Source organism: Ixodes scapularis, unplaced genomic scaffold (genome assembly GCF_016920785.2).
Source record: "Ixodes scapularis isolate PalLabHiFi unplaced genomic scaffold, ASM1692078v2 PGA_scaffold3__209_contigs__length_174095766, whole genome shotgun sequence".
Lineage (NCBI taxonomy): Eukaryota > Metazoa > Arthropoda > Arachnida > Ixodida > Ixodidae > Ixodes > Ixodes scapularis.
Genome location: NW_024609868.1, coordinates 147,778,839 through 147,805,524, shown reverse-complemented (window position 1 = coordinate 147,805,524; position 26,686 = coordinate 147,778,839). Strand labels below are relative to the sequence as shown.

Sequence of the window (26,686 nt, the reverse complement as noted above, 5' to 3'; positions counted from 1 at the left end):
GAAAGCAGACATCTGTCACGATGTGCCGTGTAAGAAAAGATTTTCGAGTCGACTAAGCCCCTTTTGTGTACTAAGCACGACGTGCGGACTATGCACAGGGTGCGGACTGTCTAAGCAAAAACTAAAACTTTTATTGTTGACCCCAAATTTGTTTCTGCGGACATAGGACGGAAAACACGGCATATTGCCACTGTTACCGAATATGACGTCGTGTATTAAACACGAGATTGCTGTGCCAATGCTGAATTAGTGTCGTTCGGTCGTAGTGCGAAAGAGGCCAAATGGAATATGCACAATTGCAACATACCCGGTTCGAAAGATTTGACGAGGTTCAAGCGACAAAATTCAGATGAGAATATATCGAAATGGGAAAGGTCGCAGCGTAAAGGAGACGTTTTGAGACACAGCCGTCAAACCTACTGGTGTCAGCGAGTGGTTTGATCTAGAGTTTAATACACACGCAAACGGTGCGTGCTATCCTTGTTTCCAAAAATCCGTCCGTAGGCTGGTTTTACTGCAGCCTGGACTGCTATATTTCCCAGATGGCAAAATGGTCGTTAAAAACAGAAGAAAACTGTGTTGACTGTCACGAGCCGTTGAACCACTTCCCAGAATTGCTAACTTCTGGCCACGGGTGATTCGGCTAAAACAAGAGGAAATTGCTGCCGAAATCGCTGCTTTCGCTACGCTGATTTTGGACGAAATGTATTACCATGCAGCGCGCGGATTCCGACTCGGGGAAGGATGAAAATTCCAACCTCACGACAGTCCGCATGTTCGGAGAGCCAGTCGTTCTCTAAGCGATGGCGGTTTCAGATACAGCCACCACAGCTTCCCTCGATCGACGCCAATACGGTCCGCATAAAGTTGCGGTCTTCGAAGAGCCGATCTTCCCTCCCGCTTGTGGGCGGTTTCGCGCAAACGGCGTCGTCGCTGCGTCTCAGATTTTCCGTTGTCGCGTACGTTGCACCACCGCCACGGCCACTCGATCCCCTCCCCTCCCGCATCCGCTGCGCGTCATGGGAAGCGTGATGAAGACTCTTTCCTTCTTGTATGATGAAAAGTAAACGCAACAAGCAAACGAACGAAGTAAAAGAGCACGGCGGGGACCGCGTGCTCTTTCGTTTCGTTCGTTCGAACCTTCACTGAGTCGGAACCCGTGCCTTAAATGCGAACTCCTTCCGTCGAGAATCGGCAACGACAGCAGCGATTTCGGCATATTTTGTTTTTAGTCGTGCACCAGGTTAATTGTTGTCGATCTATCGATGGCCTATGGTGAAATGTTAAAGAAATGCATAATATGTATGTGTTTAAACCAACGATTTCGGAATTTAATGTATTGGTAGTGTTAATGTGACATTATTGGTACCTGCGTTTATATTCCGCGATAAAAGTGTTTCACATAACTGTACTGATTCCCCGAAAATTATACAGGTTTACGAACGGAGCGCGTTATTGGAATTGGGGATTCACGGAACAGTAGCAAATTCGATTTTACAAAAACTATGCACTCACAAAAAAAAAAAAAGAAAGTTCATGTTTTTGGGGGGTTTGCCCAAAGGCCTTTTTAGGAAACTTAAAGGGCAACTCCGCTCAATTCCGAAGATTTCGGGATAATGGGTGATTTCGAATTAAAAAGCCCTAGTAAAAGACACTACGTCTTTTGCTTCGCGAAAAATTTGATATATATTTTTACATCTAATTTTAAACACGAGCGGAAATCGAAACCGAAACTTCGGCTCCGTCCGGCAACATTGGCCTCAGGCCGCCAAGTACATGGCCATCACGTGGTACGAGAGGTCACGTGATCCTCGGCCCAAAGACGGGCGGGATGGGGGCGGGCGGGCGTGCGGCAGGCGCGAGTGTCGTCTGCTCCGCACTCTTCGCCACGTTTTGGTGTCTACGGCATTCGACGACGTCTGCACAACTGCGGCATAAGTCTGGGACTCTGCGCATGTGGTGTCCATAGTGTGGACGAAACTCCGAGAGGCAATAATCACAAACGGTGAGACGACGACGGTGGTTGTGACGCGGAAGACGGCGGTAACGGCGGGACCACGGCGGGCGGTTGGTCTGCTCCCAAGAAGCGCGCTGTGCAGGCGCGTAACGTCAATCACGTGGACACCGCTGAGCGCCGAGAGGCAACGTTGCTGACGTCACGCGCTACGCTCGATCGGAGAAGTAAAAACAAGCAAAAGGGGGCCATGTAGATGGCGTTTAGCTCAATGTTGGCTCCGCCCATGCCGTAGCCTTGACTGCGCTGTTGGTTGCGCCTGAATTCGCCCGCTCGAGTCAGCCGATTTCGGCAACTTGGTGTGTTGCAAAGTTTGCCGGACCGTTTAAGAAACATTTAGAAACAACTGCGTCGTAATATTTGACGTGTGGTCTTCTTAGGCGATACTGAAGAGGACTGCATTGTTTTTTCAAAACCAAAAATGAAGCGGAGTTACCCTTTAATAAAGTTCGAGATAATTGAGTCATTCATTACTTTCGAGTAATTACCTTCTTAAATATTGCATTTAAGGGCATGGTATCAATAATAAACTTGCTGGACATCATCGAAAACCACTAAATCAACCAATTCCTGAAGTATGTAAGGCTCGTGCATGATTTTACAATGTTAAAAAAAGCGCAATTCGAACGCGTTTCTAGATTTCGGTTTTCTATCGAAGCGCGTCTTTGTGCCAGCGGGGTCCAGCCTCCCATTGTCGAGGCGCGCATCGTGCGTGTACCACATGCCCTTCCCTCCTACGGGGGAGGCAAACCTATAATTCAGCGCCTCGGTCATGGGGGGTAGGACCGTTGGCGCAGAGATGTACTGCTTAAGAAACCCAAAACCAAGAACCGCGTTCAAATTGAGTGTGTTTTTCGGAACATCGACGATACACGCTCCTTTCATCCTTCTGTAATTCGTTGATTTAGTGGTTTTCGACGATGCCCAGCAAGTGTTTAATTGAAACCATGCCCTTAAATTAAAGAATGAAATGGGTTAATTAGTAAAATTAATTAATAACTTAATTATACGAAACTTTATTAATTGTTCTAAGTAGTCCCCTGGACAGGGATCCAAAAGACATCAATCTTTTTTGTGTGTGTGCAATGCGTAGTTTTTGCAAAAACAAGTTGTCCAGAGTTTCGCGAAACACCAGCTGTATGGCGATCCTGTCCATGGTAGATTCCCGTCCGCACCCACCTGCTTGGTGCCACACCCTTTGAGAGGAATCCTGAGCTCGTAGTACTTGCTGCCGTCGCCGTAGAACTTGCAGGGGCTCGTCTTGTCGTAGTCCACGTACGTGATACCCCGGAATGGCTCGCTGAAGTTGATCTTGACCACCATCTCGCCCGAAGCGCACGAGAGGTATGCTGTACCGGCCAGTGAAAAAAACAACGAAACATATCGATTCAGTATTTAGTTTTTGTTTCATTCGAAATATAACAATGGTTAGATTCAGAAAGCATTGCGGGTGTAAGCGCATTGTTTTGAAATTAATCTCAAAGCCTCGGGAAAGACGCAGCGGAAGTCATAAGAACTGAAAGGTACTAAGCCTCAATGTCGATCTCAGCAAACTTCTACAGTCTGCCAAACTGAGCACACGACGGGGGTTTAGCCGTGTGGAAAACGAGATGTATAATTAAAGAAGTTCGTGCTCATTTGCATAGATATATGTAGGAAACAAAACTTTTAACTCTGCCGTTGTTTAACATCGCAAGTCGAGCGCATATTTTAAAGCATGAAATGCTCGTTAACGCTAATCCCAAAGTTTTGTCCGTTCGTCCGTCCTTTCGTGCATTTCTCGCTAAATTTAGAGGAACCGATGTCACCTTCCCGCTAAAGTTGGCAGGAAATTTGATGTCACATGAACTGACGCCAAGGGGCCTAGAGACCAATTCAGTTTTACCGTTAAATTTAGCAGGAAATTTGATGTCATGTTGACTGACGTCAAGGAACCTACAGACCAGTTCAGTTTCCCGCTTAATTTAGCAAAAAAGTGACGTCACATGACCTATACACCAATTAATACGCATGAGCCCACGTCACCAGACCATTGTCTGGTATATATGTATATATATGTATATCCCATTGAAACCACGTCAACTAAACTATAGAAGACTGTATATAGTCTCATGAATAAATAAAACTATCACTTTTAAATGCTGCATTCCACGTGTTGAGGTAAACGCTGCTGCCCAGAAATGATGCCGACAGGGTTTGGACTGAAGGCTCACCTGTGACGACGTTTTGTGTAATGGAGTAATGTATGAGTTTTAAATGTCATACTTTTCCAACTAGCATTTAATTAGGCACTTAATGTATTTACACATTGTTTACCTTAAAAACTAATTTCTACGTCGGCAGCGCTGGTGTGGAGAGTCGAGTGATTTATGATTACTGTCTAAGGATGTAAACATGACATGGTATCAGACAGCTGCCGGTGTTTCAACGTCTACTCCAGACGTAACGTTATTTGTGTGTACATCTTGTGCCATTAAATGAATGTCTCTACATACATATTTATTGTGTCTACACTGGATACTATAACATTCACTGTGGACACCATAAATATGTATGTAGAAAATTCCATTTAATGAAATTTTCTTCATACGTATTTATCCTTTTACACTTTATCCTACATACATACTTATCCCTTTTTGCGGCTCGTTTTACAGCGTATACGCAGTAAAACGAAACTCAAAAAAGAACGCCAGCACAGAAAAAAACCCAAAGTTTTAGAGAATGTGCCTTGAGATGGTGGATTTTACTTTGTAAATATCCAAGGTGTAGGTATTTTCTGTAAAACACTAGACCAACAAAGGTGCCAAAGTAAACGGCGGTCGTGCTCACAGAGTACTACGTTCGAAATTAATGTAACGTGTGGCGCCCTCTGCCAATACGCGCAGCAAGCGGACGACGTACTTAGCTGTCTGCGCACTGCGCCTATTGGGAAATGGCGGTGCAAGTTACATTCATCGTTAAGTCGGTCTTATGAGACCACGCCCGCCGGTGACTTTGGCAAGTTTTCTGGTTTCATATGTTACAGCAAGAGCAATACGCCTTGAAAATTTACAAAGCAAAATGCACATTCGGTTGATGTTTCACCTTCTTACGTGCAGACGTTCATTGTTCCGGGTCGTTTTACAGCGTAAGAAACACTGTGGCTTCCCTGCAGTTCAATAAGGTGTTATAAGGAGTTTAACTGCGTAAAGCTACTCGCGAAAAAGATCCTCCCGAAATCATCTGACTTAGATATTCTGTCAAAGGAAATAAAGGTGCGATAGCAATCATACGTAGTTCCTACCCTGCTACACTGCTTCCGTTCCCCCGCAACGAACAGCACTCCGCTCATCCCCCCTCTCTTCGCGGCACAGCGCCACTGGTTGCGCAAGTTATGAGATGAAACAAACAGCTGCGCTTTTTTGTTGACACTCCCTGCAACCCGCACGAGCAAGCAATGTCCGTGCAGGGCTTCCATGTCAAGCTTTAGCTTTAAAAGTGCACAACAAATGAGTAGGTGTTAAGGGTGATTCACCCCTGGTCCTGTTGGTGAGAATCTCGCTGCTGAACTCGTCTGCAACGGCCTTGTGGACCACGTTTTCCACGTGACTGTCGTCCCGAATGCCTTCCTGGCAGCGGCTGGGCACGGCCTGCGAAAGGAAAGCATGGGGACCACTCGTGACCTCGGGATCGGGTGTGTGCACTCCGAGAAACTTCGCAATTGGACTCAGTGAAATCACCACACCACGTTGACATTTAGGATGGCATGTAGCAGTCCAGGTCGCTGATACCGTAGTGTTAACTTGTAACGATGCAGAGGGCTGGGCTAGTCGGAGAAAATTAAATGTAAAGTAGGTGTTACATCGCGCAGACAACGTTTCTACGAGCTGTTACACCTACACCATGCGTACATTTCCTTTGATATTTTCATGGCGCCTGGAACGCGTCGCCCACTGGTGTGATTAGCGTCTTTTTTTCAGCCCATGCATCTAAAAAGACTCCGTAATTTCACCAGGTGACCTTATAAAAGTGTCATACTGTCGGATGTGTCGCGATCCTGGTGGTTGGTCGTAGAAATTACAACAGAAAGCACGAGAATGCGAGTGTCACATTCGTTGCGGCGTCTCAACCCCTGGCTGCCAGAGCCTCTATAAACTGTCAAGCTGAGCAGCCGCCTGCAGCAGCACAGGCGTCTGCCACATGTATTTTTGCTACTGTACCACCGCCCCGCCCCCGGCAGGCAGTGGCACGATGCCTCTCTGGCGTCATCAGGAGGATATCGAGGGGCCACTTTTGAGGACGGGTTAAACACACCATTCGAAGGCGCGTCAAAGGTACCCTAGTCATGTATCATGCTCTTTTTGGCAGACCCTCCTGTGCTGGTAAAATGAGTGCCGGAGGCATGGCGACGTACTTTTAAAAACATTCCGCCGTTTTATTCGTTGTTGTCGATTTGCCTAAGAATAGGTTTAACAGAAACAGTAGCCACGGGAACTGGTAACAGAAAAAAATGTGTCAACATAATTTTTCAGCGAAGTTAATGAATTTTCAAACTTGGCCCTAACTGCCTTATCAAACTGAAGGCTTCTCGTGGCAACGCTGACAAACTTACGGCAGAGCTGCAGGGTCACTATCCGGGCAGGGGAATTGTTTCGCAGCGGATTGCAATAAGTTGACGGTGTGAAAGGATTGTTGAGGAAACTCATGCAATTACCCGCTCAGCGGAAGAAAAGATGTACGACCTACTCTCTTTTCTAAAAGACCTGCTCGATGTCTCGACAGTAAAAAGCAGAGGGAAATTAAAATCTTGATTTTGTCACCATCTCTACTGCCTGTTCTTAAACTATTCTGAATTTTTTATATCCTCAATACCATGCCGGGGAGAGAAAAGTCCTAGCGTTCGTCCGAAATGGTCAGTTTGGTGGCTAAAAAAAATCGCTAATGTGTCTATATTTGGAGGAAAGGGGGGGGGGGGGGGAGGGGTAAATAATTATTTCTTTCTAGCTTTAAATATAGTCCCTAAGGAAGGGGCGGGTAATGGTGATAAAGTTCAATAATGACAGGTTCATATTTCCCTTCACAAATAGACGTGTGTTAGCGTACGCTAAGCAACATAATATGCCAGTAGCTTTTTGTCTTCTAGAAAATTTTCTTGTAGTCAAGGTTCCGTCTAAACGTAAACATGGACTGTGAAGCTCTCGCTCAAAATAAGGAAATTGATTCTAGTGTGGTCTCTCAAAAGGGAAATTTTGGCACACTACTCTAACAATTGTACTGTTCACAGCTTGAATGCACATCACTTTCTAATCTTAAAATTGCCCTTTATTGCAGCCTACCATTTCTAGAATACCCCCCCCCCCCCCTTCTACCCTTGAAAACTTTGCCGCACGCTCGCTTTCATTGACGCTGCAAGGGAAAATCAGAGGACAAAATTCCACATAAGGTGCCACCTCCTCACCAACACTCGCAGATATGAATACCTTCGTCTGCGTCGGGTTTAATCATTCTCAATTCCAAGAAATTGGTTCATATTTTTCACAAGGGCAGTCATACATTGCTTCGAAATTCTTCTAGTTATAATCGGTCTAAAAACACTAATTCAAGGTAAATGAAGGTCCCGAGGCACGGCACTCATGTTAGCGGCTTAATTTATGACAGACATGACGTTGATGAAGCGCTGAGAGACTTTCTGAAATCGCTTCTTTTAGGATGACCTAAGTATAGCCGAGATACGCAGACGGCGAAAACAGCGCACAGAAAACGAAGGCCGTGGGGAAAAGTAGCACACAGGACAAACGCCGACTGTCCTGTAGCACACAGGATAAGCGCCGACTGCCCGGTAGTACACAGAACAAGCGAATATGATTGGCTTCTGTAACAAAACAACGGTCTCCTTGGGTGATTTTAGCTCTGAGATAACGAAGAAATATGCATGAACTAATTCCAATTTTGTTAAATTTAACAGAGTATGGTTTTCAAACCTCACAGGCAATGTGGATTTTCTGCCGCAAAATCTCAAGTTGGATATGACCAAATCACCCGACTCCACGTGTGACTTTAGAAAACACTACGGCACGGCTATGACTCGTATTAACGACTTCATTTTAAATCTGAAAGGGTGAGGTTTTAGTCAAAGTTGAATATGTACTGACATACAAACAATAAGTAATACTGCATTTTTCAATTACAAAAAAAGCGTTATCCCTATGCACATTAGACAAACTGCGGCATCACCGGGTCGCTCATCTAAGAGATATGCGGTAACTGCAGTGATTAGTGACTAACCGAATTGCGTTGATCTATTCAGGGATTGTTTCTGCGTCTAATGACAGCCCAGTCGGTGACCGACTTTTAGGGGCATTTCTCATCTCAGATCCAAACTTCCGTTCTCCCGTGTGTCACCAAAAACGACACGCGTGCATATGCAAAGCACGTTCTCGCGTGTCCAGCGCGTGACTTCATTCGAACCTCGTCCGTCATTTTCCCCTTTTCCTCCCGCTCACGTCAGCTGGACCGAGAAGACCGCTGGCCACCATTGGCGGCGCATCGAGGCCGCGTGCTCGAGGAGCGAATCACGAGCCTTCGCCGCGGTTTGTTCATCGTGTACGACGAGGTCGCGTCTCGGAGCCTTTCAACGCGCGCGCTGTGGCGTGCCACCGCGACCACCGGACTGCGTCCTTCCAGATTCAGCGGCCCGCAAGCACGATGAAAAGGAACGCCATTGTCGAAGCCCACTCGGCGGCGGGGAGTGCGGTGGCTGAAGCTAGCGGTCGTTCCGGGCCGACTCCCCGGCGGTCGCATAGCCTGAAAGGGATCCCTCCCGCGGATCGCGCAAGTAAATGTCCGCGCCACGAGACAGGCCTGTAATTACGGCTATTGTGGCTTACAAATTGAATTGTCCGCGCCAGGATGCGCTAAATACTGACCGCGCTTACGCGCGCGGGACGATAACGCCTCGTTTCATTGGGGGCTTCTGAGAGCCGTTAATTTTAGCCGGTGAGAAGGGAGCAGCGTTGCGTGCACTCGCTTGTGCTGCGGCGTGGGTTGTTTGCCCTCCCGGTCTGCCGGTGAGGCCTCGTTTGCTGCTTACGACTGCAAACACTTATGGGCTTCAGAACTGAGGCACTGCTTGTGCCACCCAAGGACCCTTCTACTTTCCCTCACCTTTTGACAGTGTGTCCGCGCTTTCTCTACGTTTTGAGCGTGCGCTTCGTGAACAAAAGTTGCGCAAAGAAAGCTGGGCTTGGAGCTCTTGGAGAGAAAAAAGGGAATGCAAGCTTTGTCTTTATCCGAGCAAATACTTTACTAGAGAGTACACCTTCTACGGTTTTTTACGAAGTTTCCCCTACGTGAAAATTTAATTGTCTCGACGCCGACACCTTTTATGCAGTTGGAACGGCTGGAAGCGCGAAGCCTCGGGGTCTTTCCCTTTGAATTGGGATGGCTGTCCACCGCCATCTATCGTCGTGGACACCCCTGGAGCCAACGGAGACCCTCTGCTCTCCCAGGGAAGCCGGTATCTCGTTGCGTCGGTGGCAGCGCCCTCCCTCGGCACAGCGCGAAAGCGCGAGCGACAGCATGGACAGCGCGATGGGCATCCGTTCTTTCGGACGCAGGCTGTTCCCACATCTAAGGAGTAGACTTGGCGGCGCGCTGTCTAATTCGAACGAACGGAGGATGCTCCTAAAAAAAAAACTTGACAGCGCGGGGAGAATTCCAAGCACCCTATTACCGCTCTACGGCCAATTGCAAGGCGGCATCAGCTGATAAATACGGAGAGTAGTAACTAATCGCGAAGCAAGAAGGGAGATTAAAATAGGCCTGGAAAGCTCCTCGCTCTTTACAACCCAACTTTCGCACGCAAAAAAAAAAATGTTTTACGTTAACCGCAAAACGATTTCGTTAACAAAATAATATTAATTTTGTTTTTCTAGAGCAAGCCACAACTGATTTTCAAGTGTCACAAAAACGCACAGAATGTACTACAAACATGCTCACACTTACGTAAACATGCTTATATGACCTTCTTTTGTGGTCCGAGTGGACTCGACCACCACGCCCAGGAAAGTAAACAAAAAAAAAGTGCCGTCCATACCCTCGAAGACGGTGCTCTTTGCCTCGCGCGCGCGCTTTTCAGCCGTGCCTCAAGAGCGTGCTAAAATAAAGAATCGCGCATCAAAGACAAAGAGAATTCGACCCCCGGTCGCGAGGCTACATCGTCTGTTACGCGAGTTGTAAACCCGCGAATCAAGGGGCTACAGACCCGCGTTTGATGTCTGTGCAGGTGGCGTGAGACGTCGAAGAAGTTGGAAAGGGTGAAACGGTGTAAAAGACAAAAACAAATAAACACGAAGACCTTTCTCCTGCCTGGGAGAAGAAAAGAACGATGGAAGGCGACGGAGAGCTTATCTCGGCGTTGTCTTAATTGATCTTTGTCTTTCGTATATTTGTACATGCCTTGCCCATTTTTCTAGAAGTTCTAGTGACCGGTCATACACAAAATCGTGTTTTCTTTTCGGCTATTGTCTCCTTCCCGACGTTTTTTATTTCGTTGAACTTGCTCTCGTTATGCTGCTGAATGTTCTGCTCGTATTCTCCAGTTACTGTATTATGCTCATATTTTTTTTTAAAGTAACGAGTAATTAAAGTAATTTGTTACCAATATCTTGTACCAAAATTGCATTTCAAATTACTTCCGCAAAAAAGTAACGTGGCAATTACAAAATTACTTCAAAAAGTAACGGATTACAACCAATTCGTCAATTGTAACGGATTCCTTCCCCAGTCTTGACTATAGTATAACTCGATCCGACGGTTTCCTGCGGACTAAGTATGAGTCACTTCCAATAGTCGCCTGCAGACTAAGTGCGCTGGATTAAATAAACTCGCCAGCGCCTGTATCCAGCAAACTAGGTATAACTAGGTGCTGACTGTCGACTGCGGATAAAATTATACGCTAAGTATAACTAGCCTGCGATGGTAGCTTGCGGACTAAGTATGCTGGAGGAAGCATGGTTCACCGCGGACAGCCGCTATCTACTGCAGGTGACCGTCGGCGGCAAGTCACACTTAGTTCACTTACTCCCGCTCTCGTTCATCTCCTACTTGATGGGCCGACCAAAGATGCGGACTGCGGATCCCATGGTCCGGGGTTCGATTCCAGCTGATCGTCTTGGTGAATGTCTCTGGTTTCGATTGCGTGTTCCTGGTAGTTATGATTATGTATCAATTGTTAAGCATAATTGTGCTTTCTATATCGCTCGCATGCTTATGCATTTCCTGGTATGGGCTCTGGATGTTTCATGTTGCTTTGACCCGCGAGTACCGCTTTTTCGTAACACTCGAGCGTAACACTTTTCTATGCAATCCAGCCCATGAACAAATTCTGTCTCCGAACATTACTTCGCTAGACACAACGAGGGTGTTCATGAAAGACAAGCGCGCATATATATCTTATACTTCGAGATTAGTACCAGAAGGTATTTTGTTGATATTGAATGCCCAAAAGCTTTTCTTTTGAGAACACGTTTTTGAGAAACAGGCTGAAGCTTAACCCCGGCTCAATTAAGTTTCCGTCTTAAAGCACGGCTGAAGTGACTCAAGAAGAATGCAAAATTTTCTGTCTTAAATTTGCTATCAAATTCTTCATTGTATTATTTAGCATGAAAACACTTGATGCAGCACAAATGCATTAAATAACTGCAGCTGCTTGTGAACATATAGTTTTTTCTGGTGTCGAGGATACCATTTTAAAAAGTGATAGCACGAGCTGCTACTTCTCCGTAAAATAAATATCTCTTGCTGTTACAGTATGAGAAAATTTATTTCGGCTTCATACGGCGATTCGAATAATATTTTACAGATTCAGCGGCATGTGGTTACACAATTGAAGGTAGCGCTAAAGGCGAGGACAAGTAAAAGACACAGACACGTACAAGCGCTTGTCCGTGTCTGTGTCTGCTACTCGTCCTCGTATTTAGCGCTACTTTTGTTTGTGTAATGTATAACCAACCAGCCCGTCACATGATCGTAGGGCATGTGGTTACTTGTATTCGTAATACTTATTACAAAGAGCGCGAATATCGGGGGAAAGTCGCAAAACGCCTCCAACCCATTGGCATTCCCTGAGCGTGACATCCGTAGCCTCACTGACGGTATATGGCTGTAAACAAATCAATCTCAAATTTAATCGCTTTTGTCGTGTGTTTCTACATATGAAACAAATGTTTCTACATATGAAAGAAAACCACAGGAACAAAAACCACAAACAAAAAAAACGAACGATCTTGGAAAGTGGGCATTATTTGGGTCACTATGAGACCCAGGCAGCTTCTTATCGCGACTCCACATCCCCAGAAGGCGGAAGAAAACATTCGTCTCGTTAATCCTGTCGGAGACGGGGCCAGATTTGTTCTCACCGCCCATGCCAGGAAGAGCGGGACCAGCAGGCGCCACGCTGCCATGACTCGTGGAACCTGGAAGGACAGACGAGGAGCGAGATGAGTGCGACGAGGAATGGACAGGGAACGAGGCATCCCTAACAGACCGACTGAACCACAGAACGTTTCAGACCACCGGTCATTTTGGCGTTATCACACTGAGGGTGTGTGTTCAGACGCCAATTGAACGCGACCGCTGTGTCACCATTTGGCTGAAGCTATAGCCTTCAATCAATACGTCGCAGGACGCTCGGTATCAGATTTGGGCCCAATGGCTACGTTGACTTTGATTATTCTAGGGTTTGTTGGTCTGGATCAGATTAGCTAGAGATGGCTAAACGACGCACTTTTCAGCTGACTGCCGTTCTCTGCCCTTTCGCGCAAGAACTACAACGCTTCCTATTCCACGTAGTGACAACTTTTAAAGTGAAACCGGCTCCGTACCCTTTATTTTCATGGAACAAGAGGTGCGCAGTTTCAAGAGTCCGACATAAATTTTAACACGAAACATTTTGCTCCTTTGTGGCATTATCCCATCGTCAAAAGACATATCATTTTCACGTTACATTATCATATGTTCTAGAACCATTATAAGGAAGGTGGTGTACAAGAGGAAGACTTCTAAACCAGTTCAGCCTGTAGTCATCCATTTGTCTTTGCCAAGAGATTTTGCCTCTAACCTAAGTTGCCCCCTCCCCCCCCCCCCCACGACACACACAAACACACACACACACATACACACACAACACACGCATTTTTCCTTCAGAATAAAATATGGAGGAGTTAAGCGCCGTGTTCAGTGCCCAGCGTCCCAGTGAATGTCAGATGCCTGAGTTAGGTCAGACATTGCCTGGTACCATACACACACACACATATATATATATATATATATATATATATATATATATATATATATTATACTTATCGAGCGGAGCACGACTCATGAGATGAACTATCCATCGGAATGAAACTTAACCGGAACTTATACCAAGCCTATTCGGTTAGTTGTGATCTTCTGTGGGCTCCTGCATGGGTTTGTGCTAGTACTAAATTATTTATCTTCTTTGTATCCCGCGTATATAGTATGCATCACATTCAAGTAAAATTTGCCTTTGTCATCACGTTCTTTTTTAAGTCGATACTCATACCCGCGTTCCAATTAAGTTTGATTGACACCTCTTACAATAGGAAAGGTTCAAACGGAAGGGAAAGAAGAGACAGTCGCTGACGCTGGTGTTTAACGCATTTCGAACATTGATCCGTCGTTTCTATCAAAAGAAACGTGATGAAAGAGTGCAGGGTGGGAGGATACATTTCCGCTATTAATGGGGAAACTTTATGGGACTGCTTTAAGAGCTCGCAGCAGTCATTGCTTCTAGCTCATGTTCAGGTTGGGTTCATCACGTTGACGGAGACTGCAGGACGCGATAAAACCGCAAGCATTGCAAATATACGTTTTATTACGTTTTATGATGTTTGTGTATGTTTTCCTTTTTTATAGAAATGGCTTACATAAATACGGATTTCTTCTCAGATGTGGATGATAACATGTATGGCATATTACGAAGACATCTCAGCATACCATAAATATTGTTTACAGACACGAGAACATAAAAAGAGGCACTTCTTGAAACAAATTTTTACTTGTACTTCTGAATACAAGAGAAGATTGCAGAGGTACTGGCTTTAACAGTCGCCTTTCAAGATATAGACCCTAAACATGCTTCATATCAAATCATGTATAGCCTCGATTATTAAATAACAGACATTAAGAAAACCGTTCTATCGAGGTTTTACTTTCTTACGTGCAGTATTTACAACACTTTTCACTCATCGTAGATAGCTGCCTCGGTATTTTAATTTATCGGGCTCAAGACACGGTCCGGAGAGTCGCCAGTTTAGAACACAACTGACCTGTTTTTTCTAGGTAGTGCTGAGAGTTAATTCTCTCGGGCATTCTTCACGCCGGCGCAAGGACGTTCACAGGTCCGCACACGAGCAGAAGTAAGCACCTTTATGATTTGGTCATGCTCGTTCCGGACTGTGAGGTATATAGGACTGCTTAAGGCCAATTCACGCATCAGTGCAGTGCGCAACAATCCGTGCAAGCTTCGAGAGGCCGAAAGGTTGTCACGTGGTCTCAAGTGAGACTCTAACACGACGCGCTTCGCTAGATAATTTCGAGGGATAAATTGGCCCTCAATGCAAGGCACCAAGACGGTAAAGCGGACAGAAGTTTCCGCCTGACTAACCCTCGCCGAATTATATTAATAACGCGGGAAGGTAATAGCTTTAGGTTATTAAAAAGAAAAGAGAAAAACCGGACAAAGTCTTGTCAAAGAAATAGCCGCACTTCCAGATTTGGCTTGGTTCAAGGTCACTTTAAGAACAAAAATTAAAACCTTTAATATTTTGGGAAATAATTTACGCACAATGCAATTATCCTTGTAAAACTGAGTTGAAATATTTAACTAAGAATAGAAACGATCGGTGGAAGTTCGCACTTGTCCTGTGGAACGTGAAATTCGTGCACTTATGCGTCATGTCATAGTTTGTACTAAATTCCCTCTTTCCGATTCTGCGCAACGTTGAAGTAAATTACAGTAGGCTTGTTATGAATGTCCGAGCATATGCGCACGAAATATAAAAGCTTAGCAGGGAGCCATTTTCACTGATATAAATAAATGCGAGGAAAATGGGTGAAGTAAGCGTTAGTGACTTAAACAACTATAGACCTATTTCTGTACTTTCAGTTTTTGCAAAGATAGCCGAACATATTACAAATAAAAGACTTGTTAAGTTTTTGACTTTCGATAATATTTTAGTAAAAGAACAATTTGGTTTTCAGAAAAATGAATCGCCAGAAGTTGCACTTCTTGTAATTAAAGAACAAATTCTCGAGAACATATAACAAAGAATATACACGCTTGGTATATTTCTAGATCTCAAGAAGGATTTTGATTGCGTTGAACATGAAATACCTTTACAGAAACTTCCGTTTTGCGGAATGCGCGGTATTTTCTTATCACTGTTTAAAAGTTACCTCACTACAAGAACGCAATAGACAGTAGTAAATGGAGTAAGGTCAGACGTTCAGTACATAAAGTATGGGGTTCCTCAGGGGTCTATTCTTGGTCCTATATTATTTTTGTTATATATTAACGACATTGTAAACATACATGGCAGTTCAAATATAGTCCTATATGCAGATGATACAAATATTTTGTTTTCTGGCTCGGACATTGACGACCGCTTTGGAAAGGCAAAACAGTGGTTGCGGGGATTAGATCTATAGCTTAGATCTAATAAACTCTATTTAAACATAGAAAAAAGAAAGTACTTACTGCTTAGACCAAAACGAATAATACCACCTTCCAATTTCCAATTAAAATTCTAGGACTCTTATATTCAACCCTTTTCAACAATTCGATTCTTGGCGGTTTTATTCCATGAAAACCTATCATGGACGTCACATACTGATTCTTTGAGAACAAGTCTTTGTCGAGCTGTTGGTGTCTTAAATAGATTAAGATATTATCTTCCAACAAAAGTGAAACCTCAAATTTATTTTGCCCTTCTGCAATCCCGCATAAGTTACTGCCTTTTAGTGTGGTCAGCAACATTCCAAACAAATCTAGACAATATTGTATCCAAACAAAAGCGAGCATTGCGAGCAATTGGTAACGTAAAACTTCTTAAAAGTGCCACACCATATTTTAGGACATATCAAATAATTAACGTAAAAAATCTACATAAATACAAACTATCACTTTAACTTTGGCGGCAATTTCAGCTCGATAAATTGGTGTTCCATACCAAGTACCACGCGAAAGATAGCCCGTATAATTTAAGGCGACATTTATTAACAAAATCGCGTTCGCGAACGAATTATGGAGACCAGAGGTTAAGTTTTCTTATATCAGACCATATAAACCAGTACCCATATAGTTTAGCTTCATTGGTGTGCATACGATCACTCTATCAATATAAAAATATTGTAAAAGAACATTTACTCACAGGGAAATAAAACTGGATGTGTTTTTAAGCAAAATGCTTAGAATGATAACTAGCAATGGTCCTTTCACGTCATGTTTTGCGATGCATTTGTTTCGTTTTGTATAGATTTTTAGTTTGGAGGTGAAATTGTATCATTCCTCATTTTGTTTATGTTTTTGCTACCGTTGCTGCCAAACGGGTGGCATGGCCCCGTCAGGCATTTATGTCTTTAGCTATGTCCCCTAAGACATCTCTGTAGCGTTATGTCTTAAATAACGGTATCAACAACAATCAACAACAATATTTCGAAGAAAGAAAAAAAAATAAAGGAGAAAGAGAGAGAAGGGGGGGAGGTGCAGCCGCGTGTAAACACGCCTGTCGCTCCAGCTGCGACGTTCGCAGCGCCGAGAATACTTGCGTCCTTGCTCGGCATGACTGTGACGTCCTGTATGACAAAAGCATTTTATGCCTTCGGCCAATGACCTCTGCCCGCGAAAGGGCTGCGATTTTTTCTTTCGTATTTTCCTGCAGACACATTCGATTAAATTGAGGCGATTATCTATCAGGTCGTCCAATGCCTTAGCGCTATTCGGTCGCATTTCGCACATAGACACACCGACGATAAGATAATCCGATCGGGAACACGAACAGCCATCGGCGACGACCATGTACGGAGCAGCCTGCACTTCCGGCAGCTGGGGAGCGAAAACCAGGTTGAGGTGAGAGCTATCGCTTCACCTTGGCGCTCGCCTTCGCTGGGCCGGTTACGTGCGATGCATTCTCAAGTCCGGAAAGAGAGCACCCCACGTCGTTCCCAGTGACCTCTACTACGGTCGCGGTCTGGTTAAAGGAGCCGTGCAACGATGGGAATCTTTCCCACTTTGCACAAGCTTACTTACTGGCACTGGTGGGACCCGTGACATACTCGCACGCAGCGCCCCTGACCGAGAAGCTTTGCCGCCGCGTAATATGCTCTTTTCAAAACCCCATCAAGCAACATTGGCGATCGCCATTTCTTGGGCACGAAGCGTGTGATTGGATCCCAGTCTTCACCGTGCACGGCGAAGACTGACTAACGCGTGGTTTTCCGGTTATAAATCTCGGCGAATGATTCTATGAAAAAACTGTGAGTGTGCAGGCGAGCTGGTGGATGTTTCTAAGCGGTACTTACAAAAGTAGAAAAATCGTTGCAGTGGCTTCTGAAATCCGTAGTTGATATTGTCACGAATGATAATTGATGACGCAACAACTGACTGAAGAAAACTAAACGTTTAATGGGGCGAATTTGTGCCCAAAACAATATACAAAAAGCCTAGCGCCGCAGGCGTCGATGGCGGCGTAACAGCAGGATCGAGCTCTGGGGCGACACTGACGCCGGCTCGCCACGTGGAGCCCCTCGCATGTACACGCGTGGGCTTCTGGAACTATCGACATAGAAGGTTGGGCGTGTAGAACATTCTGACCCCGAACAAGCAACAGAGTTCTCGAATTCACCAGAACGCGACAATATCGAGGCTGAAAGGTCAAACCTTTACGACGTTAGAAAGGTCGACATGCATTTGTGAAGAATGTGTTCACATTTCCTGTTTGCCGCAGGCCAGTAGGTCATATACATGTGCTTTCCACTGACTTCATTCCACTCCAAATATCCAGTTTGTGGCCATTATTTGATCCCCAGATGGTCATTCAGGAAGCATTTCTTCCCACTACAGCTCATGATGGAAACGGGAAATGGGAAATAATTTCCCCTCTGGCAAGAAATGTATTACAGCTGGGTTATTTGGTGTGTTATAATTTACGCTCTACTTTTGTTATGTATATGAGCGGTGACTTCCTGCCTGTTCAAAGACAGAAGTAGCCTTATGCGGTCGGTCTTTCCAAAGGGTCTTCAGTTACGGTTCTGGGGAACGTGTGCTATACTCCTAAAAAATGCGTGCTACTTCACCCTGCAGCAATATACGTCGTACTATCGCATAAACAATAGGACAGAGGGTGCCTGCTTAAATTTAGTTGCCTGATGCGTACATAGCGCAACATCTCATGCACAAACAAAGGATGGCTTTTTTTTTTGTTTCTTTTTTTCCAGCGATAGCTTGTTAGTGTGACAGTTCTGGGTTTCGCGCCGTCCACCGCGCTCCATATCGACTAGGCCCTTTTTGGCACTCCGCCAAAACATTCCACGGGCCGCTTTTAACAATATACCAACCAATCAGGATAACATGCATGGTCATGCGTGGCAGCCAGATGACATGCATGGTCAGTACAACAGTTCCCGCTGGACAATCTGGCAGTGCACTGCGATAGGTGCCCACGGCGACCCAGAATTATCACAAACAACAATTCTCGGGAGATACACAGATAAAATTGCCTTAGAATTTTACGAGGCATTCTGTAGCAAAATTCGAGGGAAAAGCAAGATACATTGTATTATTTTCTGAGCGAACAGTCATAAATATGGTATTAATAGCAGGCACGTAGCCAGGATTTTGGTTCGGGAAGGGGGGGGGGGGGGGGGCATGACAAATTGCTTTATGAGGGGGAAGGGGGAGAGGAGGCCCCAGCAAAATGGAAGATTTCAGGGGGGCCCGGGCCCCATGCCCCCCCCCCCCCCCCCCCTGGCTACGTGCCTGATTAATAGTATCTGTTTGTTTCAACAAACCTTCATTTCAGAGTGAACTTGGTCTTGTCTACTTCATTATCCTTGTTTATCCGGCACTTTTTGTTTAGCACGTGTTACTATTTCTACCGATGTGACGTACCTAAACACGCTCCCCTCTTACGCAGGCAGCTAAAATGCTCTCTACTTAATACACCATCCCTGGTTCCAAACCGCTGTGTAATTTTGTTCCGGTATGTTATTCAGTTTAATACGAAGCGCCTATGCTGACTCTATGGTACGTGCTCGCACCTTTAAAGTTCATTTAACCCATCTGCTACGAAATTAAACCTTAGCAGCTCCGATTTCACACGTCGGCTGACGCTGTGTTTCACCTTTCGGGCGGCGTTTGTGTTCACGCTTTTTGCTATCTGTTTGAGTTGAAAGGTTATTAATAAAACTACTTCTTTGATGAAAATAGCCCATCTAGGGCTCCAATTCATGCTTTTGATGGAACAACGCGGATGAACAGTCACACTCACATGCACACAAAAGGAGGCAGACTCGCAGCGCTGACTTACAACTCAGTCCTATGTTTCTTCTTCCTCATATCCTCAACTTCTTCTCCTTTGCCGTTAGAGAACAATTTAAATTGTTTACACACCAGAGACCAAATAGCCAATAAACATTAATACATAATACTTAAATAAATAAAAGACAACTAAACATACTATTAAAATTACTATTAAAATTAAATTAAAAATTAAGCGAACATTTTTTTCATCACTATTGGTGCTTTGATGACATCTCTAGATAATCCGATTCTTTCTTCGACAAGGCTAAGGATGATACACTAACACATTGGTTGTCCAACCTGGCTATTTTTTCAGCTGCTATGATTTATCTTGTCAGCTGATTACCACTTCTGGCAATGACAGTGCAGTTACTCAGGTCCGCTGAGCATCCGCAATCCCGGCAATGTATTCCTAGATTAACTGATATTACTCTGTTTATGTTGTAATGATGCTCTCGTAACCGGTCATTGAGACTCCTCCCGGTCTGGCCGACATACTGTTTTCCGCATGAGAGGGGAATGGCATACGCCACCCCTTCAGAGCGTGGAACAAACTGGGAGTGGTGCTTTTTGGTACAACCTAATGTCCTATCGGAGGAAGAATTGACTTTCTTACATAAACTAGAGAGCTTGCATGGGGCAGAAAATACTACATAAATGTTTACGCGGTTGCCTATCTTTTTGAGACCATGAGAAATGTGGTGAATATAAGGCACAACTGCCGGCCTTTGGTTTCTGTCCCTCCTGTTACGTTGGATTAAATTGGGATTTTTGATTTTCTGAAGGAGTTTTTTCTGCGACAGGTATTAATACGTCATTAGGGTACCCCTCTGATAGTAGCCTAGCTATCTGCGCATCAAAGCTGGTTTTTACAGTATGCGGGCATGACCACAAGTTGACTACACCCCTCTTAACTAATTTGGAGTGGGCCGATTGATAATGGAGGAGTGGCTTTTTCCCCCACGGAGCGTATGTCCAACAAGTATGATGAGAAAGAAACACATTCTGAGGTCTAAGGACCTTAGGGACCCTTCAACCGGAAGTTCATGGGTTATGTCCAAAGGATCCAAAAAATTCTTAAATATCGAGAGGACATTGGTCACAGTACTTGATATGTCGTTGTCATCAGGGGCTAAGAAAATCAAAAAGTCATCTACGTAGCGGAACACTTTCACAACTTTTGAAATGTCCAAACGTCTTTGTAGGATGTTGTCCTGATGTGCTAGGTATAGGTCACTAAGACGAGGCGCAATGCAGGCCATCACAAGGTCATGCCCGCATACTGTAAAAACCAGCTTTGATGCGCATATAGCTAGGCTACTATCAGGGGGGTACCCTAATCACGTATTAATATCTGTCGCAGAAACACTCATTCAGAAAATCAAAAATCCCAATTTAATCCAACGTAACAGGAGGGACAGAAACCAAAGGCCGGCAGTTGTGCCTTATATTCACCACATTTCTCATGGTCTCAAAAAGATAGGCAACCGCGTAAAGATTAACGTAGCATTTTCTGCCCCATGCAAGCTCTCTAGTTTATGTAAGAAAGTCAATTCTTCCTCCGATAGGACATTAGGTTGTACCAAAAAGCACCACTCCCAGTTTGTTCCATGCTCTGAAGGGGTGGTTTATGCCATTCCCCTCTCATGCGGAAAACAGTATGTCGGCCAGACCGGGAGGTGTCTCAATGACCGGTTACGAGAGCATCATTACAACATAAACAGAGTAATATCAGTTAATCTAGGAATACATTGCCGGGATTGCGGATGCTCAGCGGACCTGAGTAACTGCACTGTCATTGCCAGAAGTGGTAATCAGCTGACAAGATAAATCATAGAAGCTGAAAAAATAGCCAGGTTGGACAACCAATGTGTTAGTATATCATCCTTAGCTTTGTCAAAGAAAGAATTGGATTATCTAGAGATGTCATCAAAGCACCAATAGTGATGAAAAAATTTTTCGCTTGATTTTTAATTTAATTTTAATAGTATTTTTAATAGTATGTTTAGTTGTCTTTTATTTATTTAATTATTATTTATTAATGTGTATTGGCTATCTGGACTTTGGTGTGTAAACAATTTAAATTGTTCTCATTAACGGCAAAGGTGAAGAAGTTGTAGATTTGAGGAAGAAGAAATATAGGACTGAGTTGAAAGTCAGCGCTGCGAGTCTGTCTCCTTTAGTGTGCATGTGAGTGTGACTGTTCATTCGCGCTGTTCCATCAAAAGCATGAATTACCAACTTGCCCAAGCATCGACATTATAAAGCTCCAATTTAGTCTGTGTAGATTTGTGCCTCCGAATACCCTTGGATAGTAGAAGACAAAACGCACGAATATCGTGTTCGTACTGAGTTCACTAACACGTTATCGTTTACATATAATCCGTCAATCACAAAACCAATGGGAAAAATGATGCACCGTTGGACAACTTCTTGCTTCTTCTATAGAAATCATTTTCAAAACCTGCCTACATGTGTTTACAATTTGCATAAGAAGACGAGAGCCTATGCGATTTAAAAATAAATGAATTTGGTGAAGAACACTCGAATCACCGGAAAACAAATGAGCACACAATTGCATATTTGCAGCCTCATCTCGAAAACCTGGGTTGAGATTGTGTTCAAGAGCGTAACCTGCTCTGGGGATAAAAATAGCCGTGACCAAAACGTCCAATGTTAAAGGCGGTGAGACGGATGGTTTTAACGCTATTCTGTCAAAGCAGTTAAACGCGCCGGAACAGATGTCCTCCCTGTTGACTAAAGCGCCATGATACAGTTACAGAAAGTAAGAGGCACAGCACAAGCGCAAGAAACCGATGCACCAGCTAGGCCATCTCTCACTATTGAACAGATATCATTTCGAGCAGACTTGAAAAGTCGTCCGTTACTTTTTTTTTTTAAGTAACTTTGTCATTAAGACGTTACATTTTGCGAGAGTAACTTGGAAGTGTAATCGAGTTGCAAAATATTTGTAACAAATTAATTTGTAATCGCTCGCTACTTTTTAAAAAGTATTAAGGGCCTGTACTGCCTTCTCATTCTGCCACTGAGTAATGGGAATATAGTGCCTTCATTCTTTATTTTTTAGGGAACAACTCCGATAAAATGGCATAGTGGGACATCCCATGTAGTATCGCAGTCACATCTGTTGAAACGATGAATGTTTTTAGTTATTTATTGAAAAGTATCCCAGCGTAGTAGCGTGAAAGTAACATGCAATGTATGAAGGAAAAGAAACTAGTATTTAAAAATAAAATATTAGAATCGGGAATGCGTTACACTCAAGGTTGAGTAAGTTGTAATTATAATGAATTACATTTTTGAAGTAACGGGCACAAGTATGGCTTTCACCATCTGTACGGTGACCAGAAATACCGTACGCATTACAAGTAATCAAATTACTTGTAATCGATTACTTTTTGGAGTAATTTTGTCATCAGTTGATTACTTCTATTAGGCAGTACTTACAAGAGTCATCTGATTACTTTTTGAAGTCATAAAAATTACTTCTAACCGTTACTAATTTTCCACGGAACACCCCCCCCCCCCCTTCTTGCACACACCTTTTTTTTTTTTTTCTTAAATGACAAAAACAGAATTTGCATCTTTTTTCGAACGGAAAAAAAGAAAGATTTTTGCGCAGCTGTAGGTAACGAGGTCAACCCCTTTGCATGTAAAGTTTCTGTGAAATGTCCGTTTTTTTTTTTGTTTTTTTTTTTTTCGAGCTGGGACTGGGAGTGGGAAGCCCCAGTGCGTGACAAAGGCCGTTCAGGGCGAAGTTTGAGAGAGCAGAATGTAGCTTTGTAAGTCCTTCGTTCAAACTAGCCCCTTCACGCAGAAACACACCCAAATAATAATAAAAAAAACAATCCTGCTTAGGGCACCTACTCGAAGCCCGTAGGAGAACCAGAACCCAAGAATATCTAAAGCAGATGCTAAATATAATAAAGCCAGTTCAAATACACGTCAAGATCCCGTATTTCCTCTTCGTGGTATTGTGACAACTGACGAGCAAGGTTTCGAGTTGAGAAGTGGTCGGGGCGATCTCTTCCACTAATGGATACTACACATGATCCGTTTCAAATCCTGGAGCTGCCGCTCATTTGTATAACATGCGAGTTCAACCACATGTGAATAGTATCTCGAGATGCGCGTGTGTGTGCGAAAGAGAGTAAGGGCCTCTTGATTGCCAGTGCAAGAAAATATATAAAGCAAGAAAACAAAATACTTTTTATTGGGAACCAGAGATTCCAAGAAGGTGCAACGACCACGAAGAGGGAACCCGTTTTTTCTTCTTCAATACTTCTGAAAATGTAAAATATGGGTTGGATGTAGTTCATTGTTATGAGCGCTAAAGATGTAAGTCTTCACACAATAAAGTAATCGGAAAAGTAACGGCTACTTCTTAAAGTAATGTCCAATTACTTTTACTGTCGAGTAATCAAGTAATCTTATCGAATACTTTTTAGCCAAAAGTAATAGAAATTATAATCGATTACTTTTTTTTAGTAACGTGTACAAGACTGACGGTGACGCGCAAAAACGACGGGTGCCTAGGGCCCACTACTGCCAAATAGTTGAACACAACTATTACTCGACTGTCATGTCACGGATCCAATAACAGTGATGGTCATATAAGAAACGGCAATCAAATACTGCCTCAAATTTTCTTTCTTCTTTTATTCTTAAACTTTTCCCCAAAACTACAGGACTGAAATGGTTGCAGAAAAGATTGTGGCTTTCCTACCTATAAAGAAAACACGGTCAAATTCTGAATTCTGAAACTCTTCGGTGTTAACGATTACAAGTGCAAGAAAGTAACGTGCTTCTTCTAAGAATCGATGATGAATCAGATATTTTGTTGCTGTTTGGTATAGAAACGAGTTGTTTATTAATTTTACCGCCTACGCCCTGGATATTAGAAGCACGTGGATTTACAGCAAACGATTTCCATCACGTGAAACCTCCCCTGTCCTGTCCATGTAGTCGCAAATAGCGTTCTAGAAAGTTGCAGCGATATCAAATTTGCAATTATCTAGTGCAGCCATGCCGTCGGCTTTGCCGTCTCGTGCAGCCGAATAGGCGCATGATTGCGTTTGTCTCTTATATGTTTACATTCTACACGTAGCAGAAACGCACTGCAAACGAAAACAAAATTGAAAATAGACCTTTTTTTAAACTCCAAACAATGAATACTTACGGCCGCTGTATGTTTACATTGCTCCCTGCGCGAAGCCTGTAACTGGATACGAGTTCACGCCGAGCGCTCACGTAGTACCGATGACGAAAGCATGCATTTGAACCCGTGCACGCGCCGAACACTAACGCAGCTCTCGTGACCAATGCATGCTAAACGTGCCTAAAATATGACTCTTAAGAGAAAAAACGCACTTAGGTACTAAAAGGCGCATACATTTGAAAAAAAAAAAACTATATTTATTTTGCATTTGACAATAAATAACGTTCGCTTCCCTTCAGTATCCTTCAATGTATTATATCGCGCTTCTTCACTCCGGCGACAAACTTCTGACTCCTGAGCATACAGTTTTGTCGGGAGATACAGAGCTCGGTTCGATTGATTTAAGCACCCCTGGATTAGTCTCCTGAATCCAAAATCGCGCAGGCGGACAAGCTTTGCTCCAGCTTTGAGCTTCAAAGCTGGGTACCGTTCTGTGCCCTCGGGAGCTAGTGAAGCGCAAGTCGCTGCTTCGACAGCTGCCCAACCGCCGGACCTTTTATTACTTGACGCACTTTCCTTACAAGTTTTTTTTTATTTGCTTTTCTTTCTTTCCAGATTAAGAAACCCGCAGTTCGCAATCGAAGCAGCCAATAATAGCAATTGTTGCGCGATATGAATACAGAAGACAATGTTTGGTACAGCTGAAATCAAGTTAAGAAACTTCAACGGCAATCCTTTATGTTTCGAAGCATGTGACAATGATTCGTTTTGATATTGAAGGAAACTTAAAGCACACTTGATGAAGTCTGTTTTCCTTTGATAGTAAGTTGGTGTGCGTATTGTATACGGTTGGATCATCTACTGCAGATTAATTGCACAAGCTAAAAATATTTGATTAGTATTTTCGCATCTCATGAAACATGTGGAGTTTGAAAACTTTGAATTGCGACAACTGCGCAGGACATGTCAACTGAGCAGCAACTGCCTGGGCCCAGCTCGGAAAAGCTTTTTATTTTGTTTTTCCCGCAGCGCCGGAAGGGAATTATCGGAGGAAAGGAATAAAAGTAGAAATATTCACAATATCGGGCTACGAAGCGATCGTTTCTCAAACATAATTTTAGGCAAACATGATAGTAATTCGGGTATATACAGTTCAATCATTTTGAAGCAGCATTTTATCGCGTGCATTTTATGCAACAGATGGTATAGCACTGATGTATTCAAGTTTTGCTTGGTCCCTTTCGTTCACAAAATCGATTCTGACCTCTATGCCCCCCCCCCCCCCTTTCCTCTTCGCGATAAACCGTCTTTCTAGAGATTTCTCCACCGCGGAAGCTGACTGAAAAAGTCTACATCGCAAACTTAATTATGAAAACCACAGTCATTATACAAATGTAACTACAAGTTAAGAGCTATTTTTTAAATGTCGCCAAAGTTTGCTCTTATACTAGTTGACAAAGAACCTGCGGCATAACATCCCCTGGAACATAACGAGACGTATATTTTACGCTGAACTTCCACAATTGAACTACGATTGTTTAGGGGAAATGTTTAGGTGTCGTAATAATAAATACAAACACGACAAAATTTTCTAAAATTGCCGATTCGAGAGCTCTTGGCGTGAGGACAACAAGCGCCGGCGCGCGGACCTCTCGCTTCAAAGCGAGTCGCGGTCGACGGTGAGTTGGTAGAACGTGGGCAGTGATCCACACCAAAGGCTCTTGAATTATAACTTCAGAAAATTATGGATTGTATACAGTATACAAAAGTTTAGAAAAATCACAGCCTAGATGTAATAGATACAGATCACAGCCCACTAAACGCATGTACTTATTGAGCTGAGCACGCTGGTCTATTGTGGAAAATGAAGAAAAGACTAACGTACAAAATTCAAAATGCAACCTAGCTA

At 43.8% G+C, this 26,686-nt stretch overlaps 1 protein-coding gene across 1 annotated transcript in view; it reads right to left on the bottom strand.

The window, feature by feature from the left end:
* The window catches only part of LOC8038964, an 80,958-nt gene that overhangs the window by 12,607 nt on the left and 41,665 nt on the right, over positions 1–26,686 (bottom strand). The window contains exons 3-5 of the mRNA XM_029980041.4: positions 12,412–12,468; positions 5,529–5,643; positions 3,194–3,363 (exon numbers count right to left, since the gene is read on the bottom strand). Coding sequence (XP_029835901.2) covers positions 3,194–3,363; positions 5,529–5,643; positions 12,412–12,456 — 330 coding nt within the window. The 5' untranslated portion in view covers positions 12,457–12,468. The remainder of the gene's footprint in view (positions 1–3,193; positions 3,364–5,528; positions 5,644–12,411; positions 12,469–26,686) is intronic.